Consider the following 17,810-nt stretch of genomic DNA (forward strand, 5'->3'; position numbering starts at 1 on the left):
AATAAATGGTATCAGAGCGAAAATTCAAAATGCAAAGTATGGCTTTGTCAAACATGCATTTCAAAGGGATATATAAAAGGCCCCGAGTTTTGTTGCACAAAAAAGTGCAGCACAATTGTTCTGCACTTTTTTGCGCTATTAAACTCGGTGTGATATAAATGTCACACCGACATTTGTATCACACCAATATTTTGTGCAACAAAACTCGGTGTGATGTAAATGTCGGAGTGAGATAAATGTCTAGTGACATTTATGTCACTTGCAAGTGACATAAATGCCACTTGCAAGTGACAACTCAACTCAATCTCCAAAACCTCTTAAAGACTCGACATCATCACATTAAAAAAATTTTCATTAATAGTTGGTTTTTTTAAAATTGTTAATACTGGTTGCATTTTTTAACTAAGTATTCTTTATCCATTAATTTGCATATTTCATTCTCCCTAAAAAAGTTTAATGTCTAATCTTTAAAAAGAATTATTTGATTTTTATATATTTAAATACACTTCTATTCTCTACAACTGTTAAAATTTAAAATTTAAAATAAGAAAATTAAAAAATTTAAAAATAAAAAATGTAAAATCTTTTTCCCGTAAAAAAAAAAATGAAACTTTTCACTACTTCATTTGATTTTTTTTTAAATTTAATTATTATTTAGGTGCCCTAAGAAGTCCTTACAGTCTTATCACTGAGCACCGCGCATGAGCATTTAATCGGAAGTTCAGGCCTCCTTCCAAACCGATATCGCAAAACTTGCCCAGAGGTGGTGTTTGAACCACTGATTCTTTGCTTCTGAAGCAAGTGATCACTGCCACTTCGCCACGGCTGCATTGACCTTCTTTTACTCTATTAGATAAAAACAAATCAAACAAAAAATACACGGGTCTTGTTTTAACAACAACATGTATTATAATCGACTTTTAGTCTTAGTTGCTTATTATTACTATTATTTAGGTGCTCCTTATCAAAAAACACCGTGGAATAGTATTTAACCAGGGGGTTTACGCCTGCTTTCTTACCAATGCTGCTTATCGGCATTGAACCTCGTACCTTGAAGCCAGAATTCTAACCACTGCGACACGGCTGTGTCGGACTTACTAATTTCAAAAATGTATTAGTCTATATTAGTCGACTTTTAACAAACATTAATTGATTTATTCGACAGTCGAATTATTTCGAAGTCTAATTGTAACGATGTTTTTTGATATCGTTTCGAGATTTTTATATTTTATATCGTTTTTGATATCGTTTTGAGTCGATACCTCGTTATATATCTCGCTATTATTGTATCTCGTCTTAATTTTTGTAGACGTAATCAAGCGTTTTACTCGCGTTGTATCTAAACTGAAATATATAATAACTAAATTTGTAACTAGTTTCCTAATGGATATTAATAGTAAAAAATACAGTTTATAAGTTCACAAATCCGTTGAAAAATGAAATCATTGCTTCTGAAATAGTTTTATTTATGTTAATTACAAGTTTTAACCTTGACAATTTGTTTGCATACCGCCACAACCTTGTTTGCATCCCACCACAAGCATACCATCGTAATAAACTTGTTTGTTAAATACTATCGGTAAAAATGCATTTTTTTAAACTAAAAAATAGGATTATATTATACCTATTTATGCTTTTACTAACTTTGCTTTTCGGAAAATTACTTTTTGTGAGTAAGGAATGCAAAAACTTGAAAAACCAAATACCGTCAATACACCAAAATGTTATTGTTCCTGATTTTTTCAATTTAAATGAGCATATTGTGGAGTTTGACGATAGTAATAAAATACGTAAAGTAAAACAACGTAATGTTGTTGAACCTATTGTTGCACCTGACATCAATTTGGAAAAGATTATATCTGAAAACAAAGGTATTTTGCAAACTGTATGTTTTATTTTATTAAAAAGTATTTACAGGAAATATTCACAAGATCCTATTTTACATAAAATAAGGGGTTTCTAATATTTTTCTAAGGTAGAAAGCAAATATTTGAATTTTAACAAAAAAATTTTTTACTTAAATCTATGTAAAATGTTAGTATACGATGATAGAGTATTGTTTTTTTTCTTTGTACAAAATCTATAGAGAAAAATATTTTAGTTGTAATAACAAGAAGAATAAAGCAACAAATAGTTGATTTGTTTTTATTTCAAATTAAAAATCAGAAAAAATATAAAACACTCTTCAGAAAAAACAGGTAATTTTAGATTTTTTTATAAAGTCAAGAAAAATATTTTCAAAACATTGCTGATAAAATTTATTTTTATGTCTACATTTAGAAACCAATTCCAATTTTTTATTTAATAAACATTCTTGGTTTGCATATGTGATTATTTGATCTATTCTTATACAATTTTTATATATATATATATATATATATATATATATATATATATATATATATATATATATATATATATATATATATATATACACAGTCTACAAATTTTGAAGAATTTCAGGTCGGCACAAGAGTGCCATACTTACTTAACATTAGGTTACAAAGGTGTATATATATATTATATATATATATATATATTATATATATTATATATATACTATACATACATATTATATATATATATATATATATATACATATATATACAGTGGTGTACACTTGGATTTTGCTCGGTCGCCCTTCGGGCGACTGAGAGTAATAATTTAGCCTATTATGGCCGCCCGCCAATGTTTTTAGTCGTCCATCACCATTTTTTAACAAAATTCGCATTTTGCGTAATTCTCAAACAGTAAAGTCTTGACTATCTCTCCTAAACTCGTTTTTTTTTTAAACATTAAATTTTTTTTTTCTGACTGTCACAACTGTTTTTTATATTTAATGAGGATTACATTATGAATAATAAGGAGAGAAAAAGAAATCAAGCGATAATTGTTCAAATTAATATATTTTATTTTTTGCAACATAATTTGATTGGTAGCAAAAAGACGTTAAATAAAAGCAAACTTTTTATGTATTACTTTTTTTGATAACGCAACTTGGTTTTTATCATTTCTCTTAGAATGTTACAACAAGATAATATTTAAATAATAAATAATACGTACGTACGCAGAAGGGGGTGGTCATAATTATGTTAGATAAAAGTCATCTTCTTAAGTTTTGGACGCATAAACTTTGCTTTATTTATATTTGGACGCATAAATTTTGCTTATAGAATTATTGAAATAATAATAATAATGAAAAAAAAATCGAGTCGCCCGGTCAGGCAACTAAACTGCATCAAAATATTATTTCCAGTAGCCCTTCGGAAGATTCGGGTGGCATTTGCTATCGGGCGACCGCTAGTGTACACCACTGATATATATATAAATATATGTAAAGGTGGGTCATAAATTTTAATTTTTTTGGCTATAGTGTAAAAAGTTGTTCTATTGGCCCAAAATTAGGAACTATAAATGTTTTTAAATTTTGAGCTTAGTACTTGCAAGTTTTAGTTAAAATGATGAAATAATGTGAAAACACATTTCAATTTTATAAAGGCATATCCTTTTAAGTGTTCATTAAGTTTAGTTTATATTATGGCCAGTTGTACATTAAATAATATTAGGTAAGTCTAAGTAACTATAAATTATTAATACCTAACCTTAACTCAACCCAAAGTAATTCTAACCTATAAATATATCCCCATGAAACTTGAAGTAAGGCTAATATAATATTACAAGAATATATGCGTTTAACATTTCTTTTTTATATTGTAGATTGTTAATAAATAGTGATATTTCTTGCTACAAAGGCAGGGTGGTCAGCGATCTTTGAAAAACTGGAAATGATAATGAAATATTGAAATTTGAAAAAGTTCAATATTTCATTATCATGTTTTTACCTTTTACAGAAATAATGATATTGCGCAGATTTCTACTGAATTTATTATATATTTTCTGACTTGCAAAAAGTTTTGTGTTAACTGTTACCGTCAGTATTATTAACATCTAGTAATTATTTACAAAAATATAATATATAACTAATATAATATCTAACACAAAGAACTGTCATTTTCAAACAGAATGGCTATACAAAGGATTCTTATTATGTAAAATTTTGTATATCATGTTCTAAAAAAGCAAGATATAGTTGGTGGAGAACGGATAATAATATTTCTAACATGGGAGTATCTGCCTTGACTTCTCATCCAACTGGTAAAAAGCATAAATTTAATGCAAAGACACATAATGCAGCAGATATATTTTTTACTGGTAGTTATTAGTTTTTTATTTTAATTTAAGTTTTTTTACTTTTTTTTAAATATGTTTTCCTGAATTTTGGAATGCTTGTAGCAACTTAATCGATTGGGTTCTATCAATAACTTACATTCTCCTAATTAAAAAAAAAACAAGCAAACTATAAATCAGCACAGTTTACTATTAAGGATCTTCAATCTCCAGCTCTGGTTACCAAGGCAGAAATAATATAAAGCTTTAATGTAGTAATGTCACATTTTTCTTTAAGATAGTGATTAAATTTAAATGAAATATTGAAATTCATATTATCACAGCACAATAGCATTAAAGTTTGCATTAAGCAAAACAAAATCTGGTTACCTTATTAATTTTGGTTTAGCACCATATTATCGAAACCAGCTTTTCTCTAATGTCAGAGCATCACCAATCTTTGTTTTGTCATATGATGAGAGTATGAGTGCTATCTTGAAAAATAAATAAATGGATTTCCAAGTTAGGTACTGGAATTTAAGTTCTGATGTTGTAAAAGCTAGATATATTGACTTAAATTCCTCAGACACCCTAATTCACAAAATTTATTTGACAAATTCATTGAAGCAACAGAGGTGTTTGATCTTGGAAAACTATAGCATAAAATAGGTACAATTCAGTGAAGAAGGAAAATAAGGATCACTTAGAGGTAGACGAAGTAAGCAAGAAACTTAAATTGATTATTGAAGAGTTTGTAATTATAAAGAAGCAGAATTTTTTTTTTGCAAAATGCAAAAAAAGTTCTTAAAACTGATGCTGACAAGTTAAGCATTGAAGCAGAAGAAAAGCGAAGCTTCACAATCCTTTCAAAAGCAAATTCCTTTAGAAACACAATTTTAGAAAACGGAACTGGCAATTAAAGAGCTTGATATTTCACTAAATTAACGTGAACAATCTAAAAAAGAGATTAAATATAAGTGTTTGATAACCAAGTGCATCTATATATATATATACAATATAAAATATTTTTTAATTTGTACCATACTATATATGACTATATTACAAAATATATTTATGTTTATATATAAAACATATTTTGAAGACAACATTTTTTTCTGATCAATATATCCTTGAAAAATCCTGGAAATATCCTGGAATTTTAAATTAGCTTTTGGCTGGCCATCCTGAAAGGGGTTTATTTCAATCAGTTGTTTATTATCAAATTTTTCTACTTATCATTTTTTGTTGGTTGGACAAGTTGTGCTTTTGACAGACACAAAATCACTTAATAATTTTCCTGCAACAATTAATAAGACAGTATTATTATTAGTTTAGTGAAAACAGAATAGAAAAAAGTACTATGTATTCCTACCTACCATACAAATAATCAGACATATCTTCTGTCGATGGAATGTATCTCTTCCCAGAATTAAGCAAACTTTCTTTTTGTATATTCACTACAATGTTTTCCTTGGTTTGTTCATTAACTTCATCATCAAAGTGTGATAAAACTGTAATTTCTTCTGACAAGTACCAAAGATATTGACAAAACTTGTTCAGGGCTGCTTTAGAGATTGATTTGTTAACATTTTAGTATTCCTTAAGCCTTTTTAAAAAGCACAAATCTTCATTATGTGCCTTCACCACCAGACTACATCCAAGCCAAGGCTTTACATATATAACTGCAATAAATAAACAAATGTCTTCAAATGCTCGTTTTTCCTTGGTGCTAATTTTGATATGGGATTGCAACAAACATATCTTTAAAGATTAAATAGCTTTAGCCATCCACCTTGCTTGATGCATTGCTCCGGAAGGTCTGATTTAAATTTTTTTTCTCATTATCACCTCCTAAGAACAGATTCAATCAGTTCCCGATAATTGTCACGTACAATAGTTTTTTGCAGTTTTTGATTATAAAATGTCAACAATTCTTCAATTGTTGTCTTACTAAAATGTTGTTTAACAATATCGGTGTATGTTTTAATTGCAGCCGGATCAATAGTTTTCCAGTTGTCTCTAAACTTTTTGAACATTGAGACATCAGGGCTACTTGTGACTTGGTGGATTTTTGTTTCAAACACACACTTTAAAACCAGTTTGTAAATGTGATGGCGGCAAGGAAAAAGTAGTAATTCACTGTCTAGTTTTTGTTTTAAAATATACAAACTCCTTTTTCCTGTATTAGACGCTGTTGTGTCACAGCACTTTATTTATACCCTGTCATCAAGGTTCCAGTCATAAAGTGCGTTTAATGCAGCTTCAGCTTGATCTTGGCGGGAAGAGCTCTCTAGTTTAGGTAAAGCCAGCAGTTGCTCTTTTTCCAAATATGAAATTAGAATTGCCAGACGTTCTTCTTTAGAACTTCTAATGTCCATTCCAAGTAATAATTTCCCATCCCAGTGAACAGTCACCATTTCAGATATATTATTCTTAAAATCTGATTTTATACATTCCATTCTATCTTTTCTACTTTGTGTGCAAATGCATTGAATTTACAATTTGTTTATCGAAAAATAATCACAGCTCAAATCTAGTGCTTCTATTACAGCTTGAAGTATATAGACAGAACCCCTAATGCTTAAGTGACATTTATCTAAAGCTGGAAATAACTTAGGCGTGATAAAGTTTTTCTTCCTCTTTTTGTAGTAGTTTCAGAACTTACCATTTGAAAGGTTGATGGTAAGGATTATTCAAGGGTTTCATCAGTACTAGTGTGTTGATCGTGATGTTCTTGTGTTTGTATGAAATCTTGAGTAGTAAAAGATAACGATAAACTCCCGAAACACATTTGCTCATGTCTTTTTTTTTCTTCTTTTAATTTTTTATGTCTTACCCCGTCTTCTTTGGCACATTTTTATGTTATAAAAAAGTTTGGAATTGAAAGCTTTATATTTGGAATTTGTGCTGACACAACAACATGTAACACTGGTTGTAATAAGGGTTGTATAAGTATTTTAGAAGAACTTTTAAATCGACCTTTGTTAAGACTTCTTTGTAGAAAACATTCTCAAGAACGAAAAAAGCGGTGTTAGCTTTCTAAAGCTAAACCTGGTATTTAGCTAAGTAATTACAAATAAACTTGCAGAAGTGTATAGGTATTTTGCTAAGTAATTACAAAAGTCTTTTGAAGAAAAACATTCTTATTATACATTAAATGAGTTTTGTTTTGGACTTAATGTTTTATATTTTATAACAACAAATAGTTTTAAGCACTTTGCATTTCTTGCTGTTAAATGATGTATGTTAAAAACTTTGATCAAAAGGTTTATTTATTTAGCTTTCTATTGATATATAGTTTATTATGCTTTGAAAGAGATTTACTATTCAAATTTTAATTAGTTTTAAATATTATCCAAAAAATTGTGCAATAACTGCAAATAGATTTTTGTTAAAAAGATTGGTATCAAAAGAGTTAAAACGATTTTTACAATGTCGCAAAATTTATAATAATTATCTATTTACAATTATTGTAAATAGGCTACATCAGGTAGTAGGGTTCAAACAGTAATTTAGACAAAATCTTAAAAAATGTGTAATAACTAATACATAAGTTACAGAACTTATTCCACATATTTACAATGTTACTTGCTTTTTGAACAATATGTTTTGAATAATATGTCTACATATCTACAAGATTGTCACGCCTGGAGTGTTTAAAGTCATTTCTGTGTTTTTCAACCACTTGTAGTAGATACTGCTTTTGTTCCTTTTTCTTGGTAATTGATTCATTGAATGTCTGGATAAGTGCTGCTCCGCGCTCTGCGCAATCATTGGCACACACTAACTTCTTTACAACTGATTTTGCAATCTTGAATGATGCAACATTCAGCCAGGTTTCTACATCCACTTCAAGGAAACTGCCGTCAATACCAGGAGTTTGAAAGAAGCTGCGATAGCAGTTTGAAAGAAGCTGCAATATTTGAAAGAAACTGCAATACATTGATAGTTCTGATAAGCTGCTTGGCAATAAATGTGAGTAAATGCTCACCACGAACTGTTTTCATTTTCAGAACATAGTGTGCTTTCTCAAGTGGAGACAGACAATTCAAAAAGAGAGCATTCCTGGCATAGATACCAGGAATGGCGCTTCATCATCTTCAGTCTACTTGTCTGCAAAGCCACATCATCATATTCATTCAGTCGTTGTATAAGCAAAATGTCATTGATTGGCACATCAATAGCAGTTCTGCTGGTAAACCATGATTGAAAATATACACAGATAACGAATCGCTGGATCTTCATTATCGTCAAACAGAAGTTCCATCTTAAGAGAGTAGATGGTCTTTGCCATCCAACGTGCTCAGTGCAGTGCATTAGGCTTCTGTATTGTGGTGTTGATCTGCATAACAAGCATTACACCAGCAAGAAACTCAAAATAGTCATGTCTTGGATGACTTTCAAGATTTAACTGTCTTTCATTAAAGGTCTTTAGTTCATCATGAACATTAATCAAAGGAGCTTGGCGATATATTGGAAGTGATGAATTGCAGTCCACTTATCAGGAAATCTCTTGAAGATGAGTATATCAGGCCTGGTTGATGATCCAAAACACACTGAGAGTACGACTTCAAGCATGTGGTGTCTGCATGTTAACCATAGCAGATTATGTCTAATAGCAACCTCCAACAGTGTGGGAGCTTCTTTGTGTTTACCTGTATTTGACGCAGTTGTGTCAAAGCACATATCAATAATAAGATTTTCACATTTCCACAATACCAACAATTCATAAACTGTGTCTGCTGCATGAACTACAATGAACTGTGCTCTTTGACAGAACTGCAGATGATGTTGAACATCCTACTTTATTCACCATGGAAACTAGAATCATGGTTGATGTTCGAATGGTGAGGCTCGTCCTATCAAGAACTGCAGCCACCTATCAAGAACTGCAAACAGGTAGCCACGACTTTGTCCAGAATGGCATTAATTGGTCATGCACTTGGCGTGCACTGTCTGCAAAAGACAACTTTTTTACACAAGGAAAAAAAAAATTCTGCATAACATCTCGTCCAGCTGGAAGATGTGCCCCTGTGATAGTCTCAGAAAGATACCCTATCAACCAAATACTGTCTTTGCTTCGTGTCACTCTACTCTTTGGGAACTTTACTGATCTTTCTGTAAAAAATTAAAATAATTAAGGTTATATTAAAATTTTTTTTACATTTTGAATTATTATTTGGTCAATCATCGAGTGCAGTCGCACCCACTTTCCGACCAAGCCTGAGTAAAACATATGTGTAGAATCTACAATTTGAGATCTTTTTAATGATACCAAACACATTCCCATATGTTGAGTAACAACTTCATAAACCTTTCACTGCTATCAATTCATTTGACCCTATATACACCAACAGTAAAAATTTCAAGGACCTTGCTGGACCACTAAATATTATTTAAATTTTATAAAAATTTGCAAGTGATATCATGAGACCATAAAGAAACTATTAGGAGGGTGAGACAACATTTTCAACAAAAAAATTTTTACCAAATATTTTATAAAAAACTATAACTTTGCTACTTTATTTTCCCATTCTACGTTGTTATACAAGACAATTCCACAAAAAGTTTTGAAATGTTTCAATTTTCCTGACCTCCCTAAGGGTTTATATATTTTTAAAAAACAAATTTTTGACCAATTGTTCTTTAAATTGCTATCTTAATTGGAGCAAGGACTAAAAAATTTTTTTTGTGTGAGCTGGCTATACTATTAGGAAGGTTGTTATAAAGTTTGAGCTCATAATATTTACAATTTCTCGAGATAAAACATTTTAAAACATGACCTGGTTTCTTTTAAAGACCTGATTTTTACTATGTTTTTAATTGCATATTTATCTAAATACTCTTAAATATTCATTAAAAAACTTAATAAAATTTGTATTTAAGAAGTTTGTTAAATAATCTAAATAATGTACTAAATACAGATAAAAAATAAAACTAATTTGTTTAAAATGTGAAAGACTTTTACTAAAGGCTTTACAAACACGTTTTGTAAATGTACATAAAAAATATACATAAAAAATTCAGTTAAACTTTTCTTATTAAAAGTTTAATTTTTCCCACAATTGATTAAGTATTTCTTTGGACCAGTTACGTTTATAAAATGGAAAATTAACTCTGTGTTCCTTCAAAACCAGTTAAATATCTTGCAACTTTTCCTCTTTAATTGATGAATCGATAAAGTCTTTTACCAATTTTATAGCTCTTTCTCAACAGTCATTGACACAGAATAATCTTTGATAAGTAAGGAAGATAAAAAATCTTTTTTTTTTTTTCAACAACGCAATTACAAATTTCAAAAATAATAAAATATACATATGTATATGTATGTATATATATATATGTATATATATATATATATATATAATATATATATATATATATATATATATATATATATATATATATATATATATATATATATATATTACTAAATAATATTGAACTAAAATTGATATTAAAATAATAATTGAAAATATAACAAACTTTTAATAATATATTTACATTTACAACGTTTATACATTGTTTTAGTTACACTTGAGTTAATTGTTAAATTGAACTAGTTTGTGGTTATTTATTTATTGCGGTAGTTAAAATACTTAACATCTACATATATATATGTATATATATATATATATATATATATATATATATATATATATATATATATATACATATATATATATATATATATATATATATATATATATAGATATATATATATATATGTATGTATATATATATATATATATATATATATGTATATATATATATATATATATATATATATATATATATATATATATATATATATATATATATATATATATATATGTCGTCCATTGCCATTTTTTTTAGAAAATTTTTGCATATTTCTTGTACAGTTAAGTCATTTTTGAATATAGTGTTAAGTCTTCCTTGGAAATGTGTGCAGTTTTTTGTCTTGCATGTTTACGGAAAGGTTTTTAATTTATACAACTTGATCATAGCCGTTTGCAAGTTTTATTATATTAATGTTTATATTATACTTTATGCATTTATATTAGCGTTTATATTATACATTTATTAAGCGTATATATTAAATGTTTATATTATATTATACTTTTTAAAGAAATGAAAATAAAAACAGTACACAAGTTATTTAAATATTAGGTTGCTGCAAAAATAATCTCGTTTTTCAACCGTTAACTTTGAACAAACATAACTCAGCATAGAATAAACTTTATTAATCGAAATAAGAACCATTACAATCAACACATTTTTGCCAACGAGAAACAAGTTTATTTATGCCGGTAGCGTAAAATTCCGAAGTCCTGGAAGCGATGAAGTCATCAAAGGTCGTTTTGACATCGTCTCGGCTTTTGAAGCATTTCTCGTGGAGGAAGTTGTCGAGATGCTTGAAAAAGTGGTAGTCGGTGGGCGAGAGGTCCGGTGAGTATGGTGGATGAGGCAGAGTTTCGTAGCCCAATGCGTTCAACTTCTGCAGGGTCGGTTGTGCGACGTGCGGCCGGGCGTTGTCGTGGAGGAGAATTGGTCCCTTCATATTGACCAATCTCGAGCACATACATCGGAGCTTTTGATGCATTTCGTCGATTTGCTGGCAGTACTTCTCTGCCGTAATCGTCTCGCCAGGATTCAGGAAGCTGTGATGGATGAGACCGGCTGCAGACCACCAAACAGTCACCATAACCTTCTTTTGGTGGAGATTCGGCTTCGGGAAGTGCTGTGGGGCCTCATCGCGGTTCAACCACTGCGGGGAACGTCGTCGGTTGTCGTAGAGGATCCATTTCTCATCATACGTCACAATCCGGTCGAGAAACGGATCGTTTTTGTTATACCTCAAAACGACGATTTTTTTGATTTTCGTTCAGTTCGTGCGGCACGCATTTGCTAAGCTTTTTTGACTTTCCTATTTGCTTCAAATGGCGATCAACTGTTATGAACGTTGAGTTCTTCCGCAACCTCTCGTATGATTTTGCGCGGGTCGGCTTCGATTAAGGCTCTCAATTGATCGTCATCAATCTCAGACGGGCGTCCGCGACCCTCTTTATCTTCAAGGCTCTCCTCACCGCTGTGGAATTTTTTGAACCACCACTGTGCCATACGTTCGTTAGTGGTTTCTGGGCCAAATGCAGTGTTGATATCGCAAGCTGTCTCGGCAGCTTTTCGGCCCATCTTGAACTGGAACAGAAAAATCGTGCGAATTTGTCTCTTGTCCATGATAGATTTGACGTCCTGTAAAAAATGACTAAATTATTATAAAACAAAACCAATACGATAACTAGATCAAGCGAAAAACGCGCTTTTAAATAACATATAGCATGACATCTGCCAATAATAAATTTATTCAAAAATTCATCCAAAAATATAAAATATGAAAAACGAGATCATTTTTGCAGCAACCTAATAATTAATTTTAAAAATTTTTTTTTTAAATTTAGATTTATTTTAATTTCCTATTTTGTTAGTTTTGCTTTCTTTGCTTTTGAGTTTTATTTTTTTTCCGCTAAGTTTAGAAACACTAAATATAATAAAACTTGCAACTTTATTATATTTAGTGATCAAGTTGTCTAAATTAAAAACATTTTCGTTGAGGTACAAGACGAAAAACTGCAAGCGTTTCCTGGGAAGGCTTGAGTTAATTAGAAAATATTTTTGCAAACCAAAATAATTATTAAAAACTATTGTTAATATTCGCTCTTCTAGTTTTAGAAAACACTTTGAGATGAATGACTAGTTCAAGAATACTTATGATTTTAAAGCAATAAAACAAAGCAAAATTCAAAAATGGTTTCTATCATTATTATTATAGTTCTATCACTTTTATCTTTTCTATAGTCGCTCTTCAAAAAATTTTTAATTTGTTTCATTTATTTAGTCAAATTAATTTGCTCTTTTTAAGTAAATTTGAGCTTAAAAAGTGGTTAATTTTTAACAACTTCAATAGTTCAAAGTGAAAGAGCAACAAAACAATTTTAAACATTTTAAATTAATTTGTTCTTTAAGGGATTCCCAAGTGCCGAGACAACATATGTTTATTTTGTAAATAAGCATTAGAAAATAAGTTTTGAGTTTATTAAAATTACCAAAACATTTTATTTATTGAGATATTAACAAAAAATATTTGTTTTGCTATTATACTTCCAGTTGGGAGGTTATTATTAATTTCATGAATCTGCATATTTTTTTCTGTTGTAAAAAAATCTGGTTTGAATAATAAATATACTTACCGCAGAGTTTTTAAACAGTTTACACTATTACACAATTAAATTGTTTACTCTCTTTATAAAAAAATGTTTGCGCTACGTTAAACATTTTAGTTCGGCTAGAGACTTTTAACAAAATAAAAATTGTAATTAAACAAAGATTACTGCTTTTATACTTTGCTTTGTGAAATCAAATGTATTTTCACTCCTTACTAAATCCAAAAAAAAAAGAAAGTATTTTAGGTTTTAAGATTTTATTAGCAGAACTTGTTTTTAACAAATATCAGTATAATTTTTAAATTTATATATATTATATTTGTAGCGCTCGTATTTAGTTTTGTTTTGAAAGTAAAATAAATATAAGTTAGACTTTTAAAGTGTTTACTTTTTGATAGTGTTATTTTTATTCGATTATTATGTTTCATAAAAGATTTTATATCAAGGCATTCTTCTACATAAAAGTTAATTGCAAAAGGGAAAACTCAAACATAAGGTTTATAACTAGAGTTTAAGTTATTTGAAAAAACTTTTTTGTATTGATCTCATTCAGGCCTTATTTTAAAGCGTTACGCGTAGAGCAATTTGTATGTCTCAAGAGATTTTTACGTAAGCAGTAAGCAATTTCAGTTAAGCGACTTTTTATCATTTTTTAACTTTTAAGTTATACTATAAGCGCTAAGATAAAAGAAGTAATTAATTTTAAAAAAAGTTACATTAACTTTTAAATGACGTTTATGTAAAAATATTTCTTACAAAAGTTTGAATGACAATCATGTTTGATATAAGCACTAGTTAAATAATAAATTTAAAAAATAAATTTTTTCATTAGTTAATATTTACTAATAAAAAAAACTCAAATAAAATTAAATTAAATTTATTTTGTTTTTATTTTATTGTAGTAATTGATTTTTTAAGCTTGAAGCAAAGATCATAAAAACATAAAAAATATATATAATTTAATTTAGATTTGAAAAATATATGATTTAATTTTGATTTAAAAAATATATTTAAGTTTTATTAAAGTTAATGCTTCGGTGTAACTTAACTGTCAAATCTATTTAAAAATATTATTAAATAATATTTCAACTTTTAAATTTTATTTGTTCTTAAAAAAAAAATCATTTTTATCACAATTGTTATTTTTCGTTTTCTTTTCTAAACATTTTTTTTTTACTAAAAATTAAATTTTAAATAAATGGCTGCATCAAAAGTTTGCACAAAACATCAGGTTTTTTTTATAACGCAACTTAAATCGCAGCGATAATTTTTAATAAATGATATATTCAGAAATGTAATTTTAATAAAATTAAAAACTTTAAACAAATAAAATAAGTAAGTTAAAGTAATTTTTTTATTTGTTACTTGCTAATTTTTTTTAATAAAAAATCATTTGGAGTTGCAAAGCCGCAGTTAGAAGTTTAAGAAGTAATTGTTTTAAAAACTCAAAAATTTAACATATTTTAATTCATTTTTGCAAATGTCGAGAAAAGAAATTTGTTAATATCAAACATTTTTAAAAATGTAATATTAAATTTAATTATTTAATATAAAAAAAAAGAGAATAGAATGTTCATTCCTTTATAGTAATAATAAAAAAGCCGTTAAATAACATTTAATTCATTTTGCTGTAATAAATATTATCGCAGTAATTTAAAAAAATTAAGAGAATTTTATGACATTAAATATCATGTTAAGTTAATGCATTAAGCATTTTTTATTTAAAACAAGGCCTGCTCATTTATTCACTACAAAAGTTCATTAATCAGACCATATTTAAAAAAAAATCAGAGGGCCAGAACTTACTTTCGAGTAAAAATAGTGTTAAAAATTATAAAGTTTTTTGCTAATGTCTTAATAAATAATTTGTTCTGGAAAGTTTAATTAACATGAAACTTATTTTTTAAGGATTATTTATGATATGAACACAACTTGTCTTGGCACTTGGAGATCACTTTAAAAGTAAATTTTAACTTATGACTTAAACCTTTTACTTTCATTATTAAATGTTAATCATTGAAGTTTTTGTAAATATTATTTACAGAAAATATACAATTTTAAATTTTATTTATATTATTTATAATAGAAATAAGTAACCACTAAAAATGTAACATTGCGGTCCATGTACATTGAGGTATTTTGTTTACAAATATATTTCTATTATTTTTCTAAACTAAATATAAACTAATATTTTAATTTTTAAACAATTTAACGCTCGAACAATATTATTTTGTTCTAATAAATAATAAAAAAAACATAAAACAAACTTCAACACCGAGACTTCCAAAATGTTAACGCATTATTACATTAGATAGTTAAAAAGTCATCAAAAGTATGTAACTGAAAAAAGTTGTCTTCTTTAGAACACACATATATATATATATATATATATATATATATATATATATATATATATATATATATATATATATATATATATATATATATATATATATATATCAGGCCTTGTTAAGAAGCGTTACGCAGCTCGCATTTTGCCTGCGAAAAGGGGATTTGCCTACGCGTTCTGCAGTTTTGCGCTACGCAAAAACTTTCATCGTTTAGAACATTTAAATTATCTTTTGATGTGGTTAAGGTGACGTTTATTCAGAAGAAATAAAGTCGTAAGTAAAAGCTTTTAGCCGCAATTGTAAACTGATAGATTTTTTGTTAAAGAAACAGTTTGTTCAATAATTTTTTTTGTTGTTGTTAAAAATAAGTTAAAAAAAAAAAGTGTTTTAAGTTTTATCTTAAGGAATTAAATATATAAATTCCTTTTAAATATTAAATTTTTTTTTTGTCGTAGTTAAAAAAAATGCACAATATATTTTGATGTAAATATTTTATTAATAAGATATTTTGTTAGTTGTTAATTCAATAACGTAAAGTTTTAATGACGTTCATTTAATTTATGAAAATGAATTATGATCACGAAATATATAAATATATCGGTAACTGATAAATAATAATAAAAAAACTCTTTATTGTTTAAAAACATTATTAAAAAGAGTTCACAAAATAAATAAGAAAAAATTTATTAACAGTTAATAAAATAACCAAAACCAACTGTAAAATTATAAGAAAATAAACAAATATTATTCTACGTTTTATGAAAAAAAAAAAATTTTCAAAATAAAATTTAGTTCATATTTGAAAAAAGTAATAAAAATGATTTTTCAAATAGAAAAAAAAAACTGTTTGTATGAATTTTAACGCGTTAATAAAATAACTTTAATTACAAGATGGTACTTAAAAAGACGCTAGTGATGCAATATAACTTTTAACAATAGAAAATATATTTGCTAAGTTGAGTTACTTAGAAATGCGTTACCCGTTTTCGTTACGCAGCGAAATCACGTAACAAGGCCTGATATATATATATATATATATATATATATATATATATATATATATATATATATATATATATATATATATATATATATATATATATATATATATATATATTTAAGATACTTCTCATTTACATCAAAAGACAGCTGATTTTTATGGACCTCATCGATTGGCCATAATTGTTCCTTATCGAAATCGTTTTGAAGAAATGAAAGAATTTGTTCCTTATATGCACAAATATTTGAATGCTAAAAAAATAAATCACAATATTTATATAATGAACCAAGTTGACAAGCACAGGTGTTTAATTATTTTAGTTTTTCATATATTTATATTTTAATCTTTAACAGTTAGTAAATAGTTTTACACTTTTTGATTGTATTTCTTTTTTTTAATATTAAATTTGTACTAAATACAATTTGACTGGCTTCTGGGAAATAAGCTAGCAAATAGCTAGCTTTATAGGGAATTTTGAGCAATTTTTTTCTCTTTGCATTTGTTTAGTTTTGACTTTTGATTTTAAAAATTAGGATTTTGAAAATTTGAAATTTTTATTTTAATGTTGGTTCAAATATATTTGAAAGAATGATTGAACTTTACACTTTGCAATTACAAATAGCAACAGGTTTATAGCTACTTATTTTAGCTTTGTAGCTAACTGCAGTTTAACATATCTTTAGCTAGTTAATTTACCCATATTATAACTTTTTATCTTGTGAAATTATTACAATATGTCATAGCTATGTAACCACTAATATAGTAGTTTTAAATAATTGAAACCACATTCATGAATAAAAACGTTTTTGTAAGTATAAATAAAAAATATTTACTATGTGTTTTGTAACTATAAATCTGGCGTATAAAGATAGCATCACACATTCTAGTCTGAAGTATAGTACAGTAAAAGGTTAGAAAATACAGTAAGCAGGGGTGTGGTGGCCCCAGAGTTACCGCATGGGTCTTTTTTTTATCTAAATATGGGCCTTTTAACCAATTTTTACTTTTTTTACATTCTGAAGTAAATCTACAAATATTTTTACATTTGTTATATTTATGTTTGTTATGTATATACATTTTTGAGAACTT

At 27.5% G+C, this 17,810-nt stretch overlaps 1 protein-coding gene across 1 annotated transcript in view; it reads left to right on the forward strand.

Moving 5' to 3' along the window:
* The first annotated feature begins 1,300 nt into the window (after window positions 1–1,300).
* Window positions 1,301–17,810, forward strand: part of LOC100206713 (beta-1,4-galactosyltransferase 7) — a 45,411-nt gene continuing 28,901 nt past the window's right edge. Inside the window, exons 1-2 of the mRNA XM_065793133.1 lie at window positions 1,301–1,871; window positions 16,844–17,024. Coding sequence (XP_065649205.1) covers window positions 1,586–1,871; window positions 16,844–17,024 — 467 coding nt within the window. The 5' untranslated portion in view covers window positions 1,301–1,585. The remainder of the gene's footprint in view (window positions 1,872–16,843; window positions 17,025–17,810) is intronic.

The sequence above is a fragment of the Hydra vulgaris genome, chromosome 03 (genome assembly GCF_038396675.1).
Source record: "Hydra vulgaris chromosome 03, alternate assembly HydraT2T_AEP".
Taxonomy (NCBI): Eukaryota; Metazoa; Cnidaria; class Hydrozoa; order Anthoathecata; family Hydridae; genus Hydra; species Hydra vulgaris.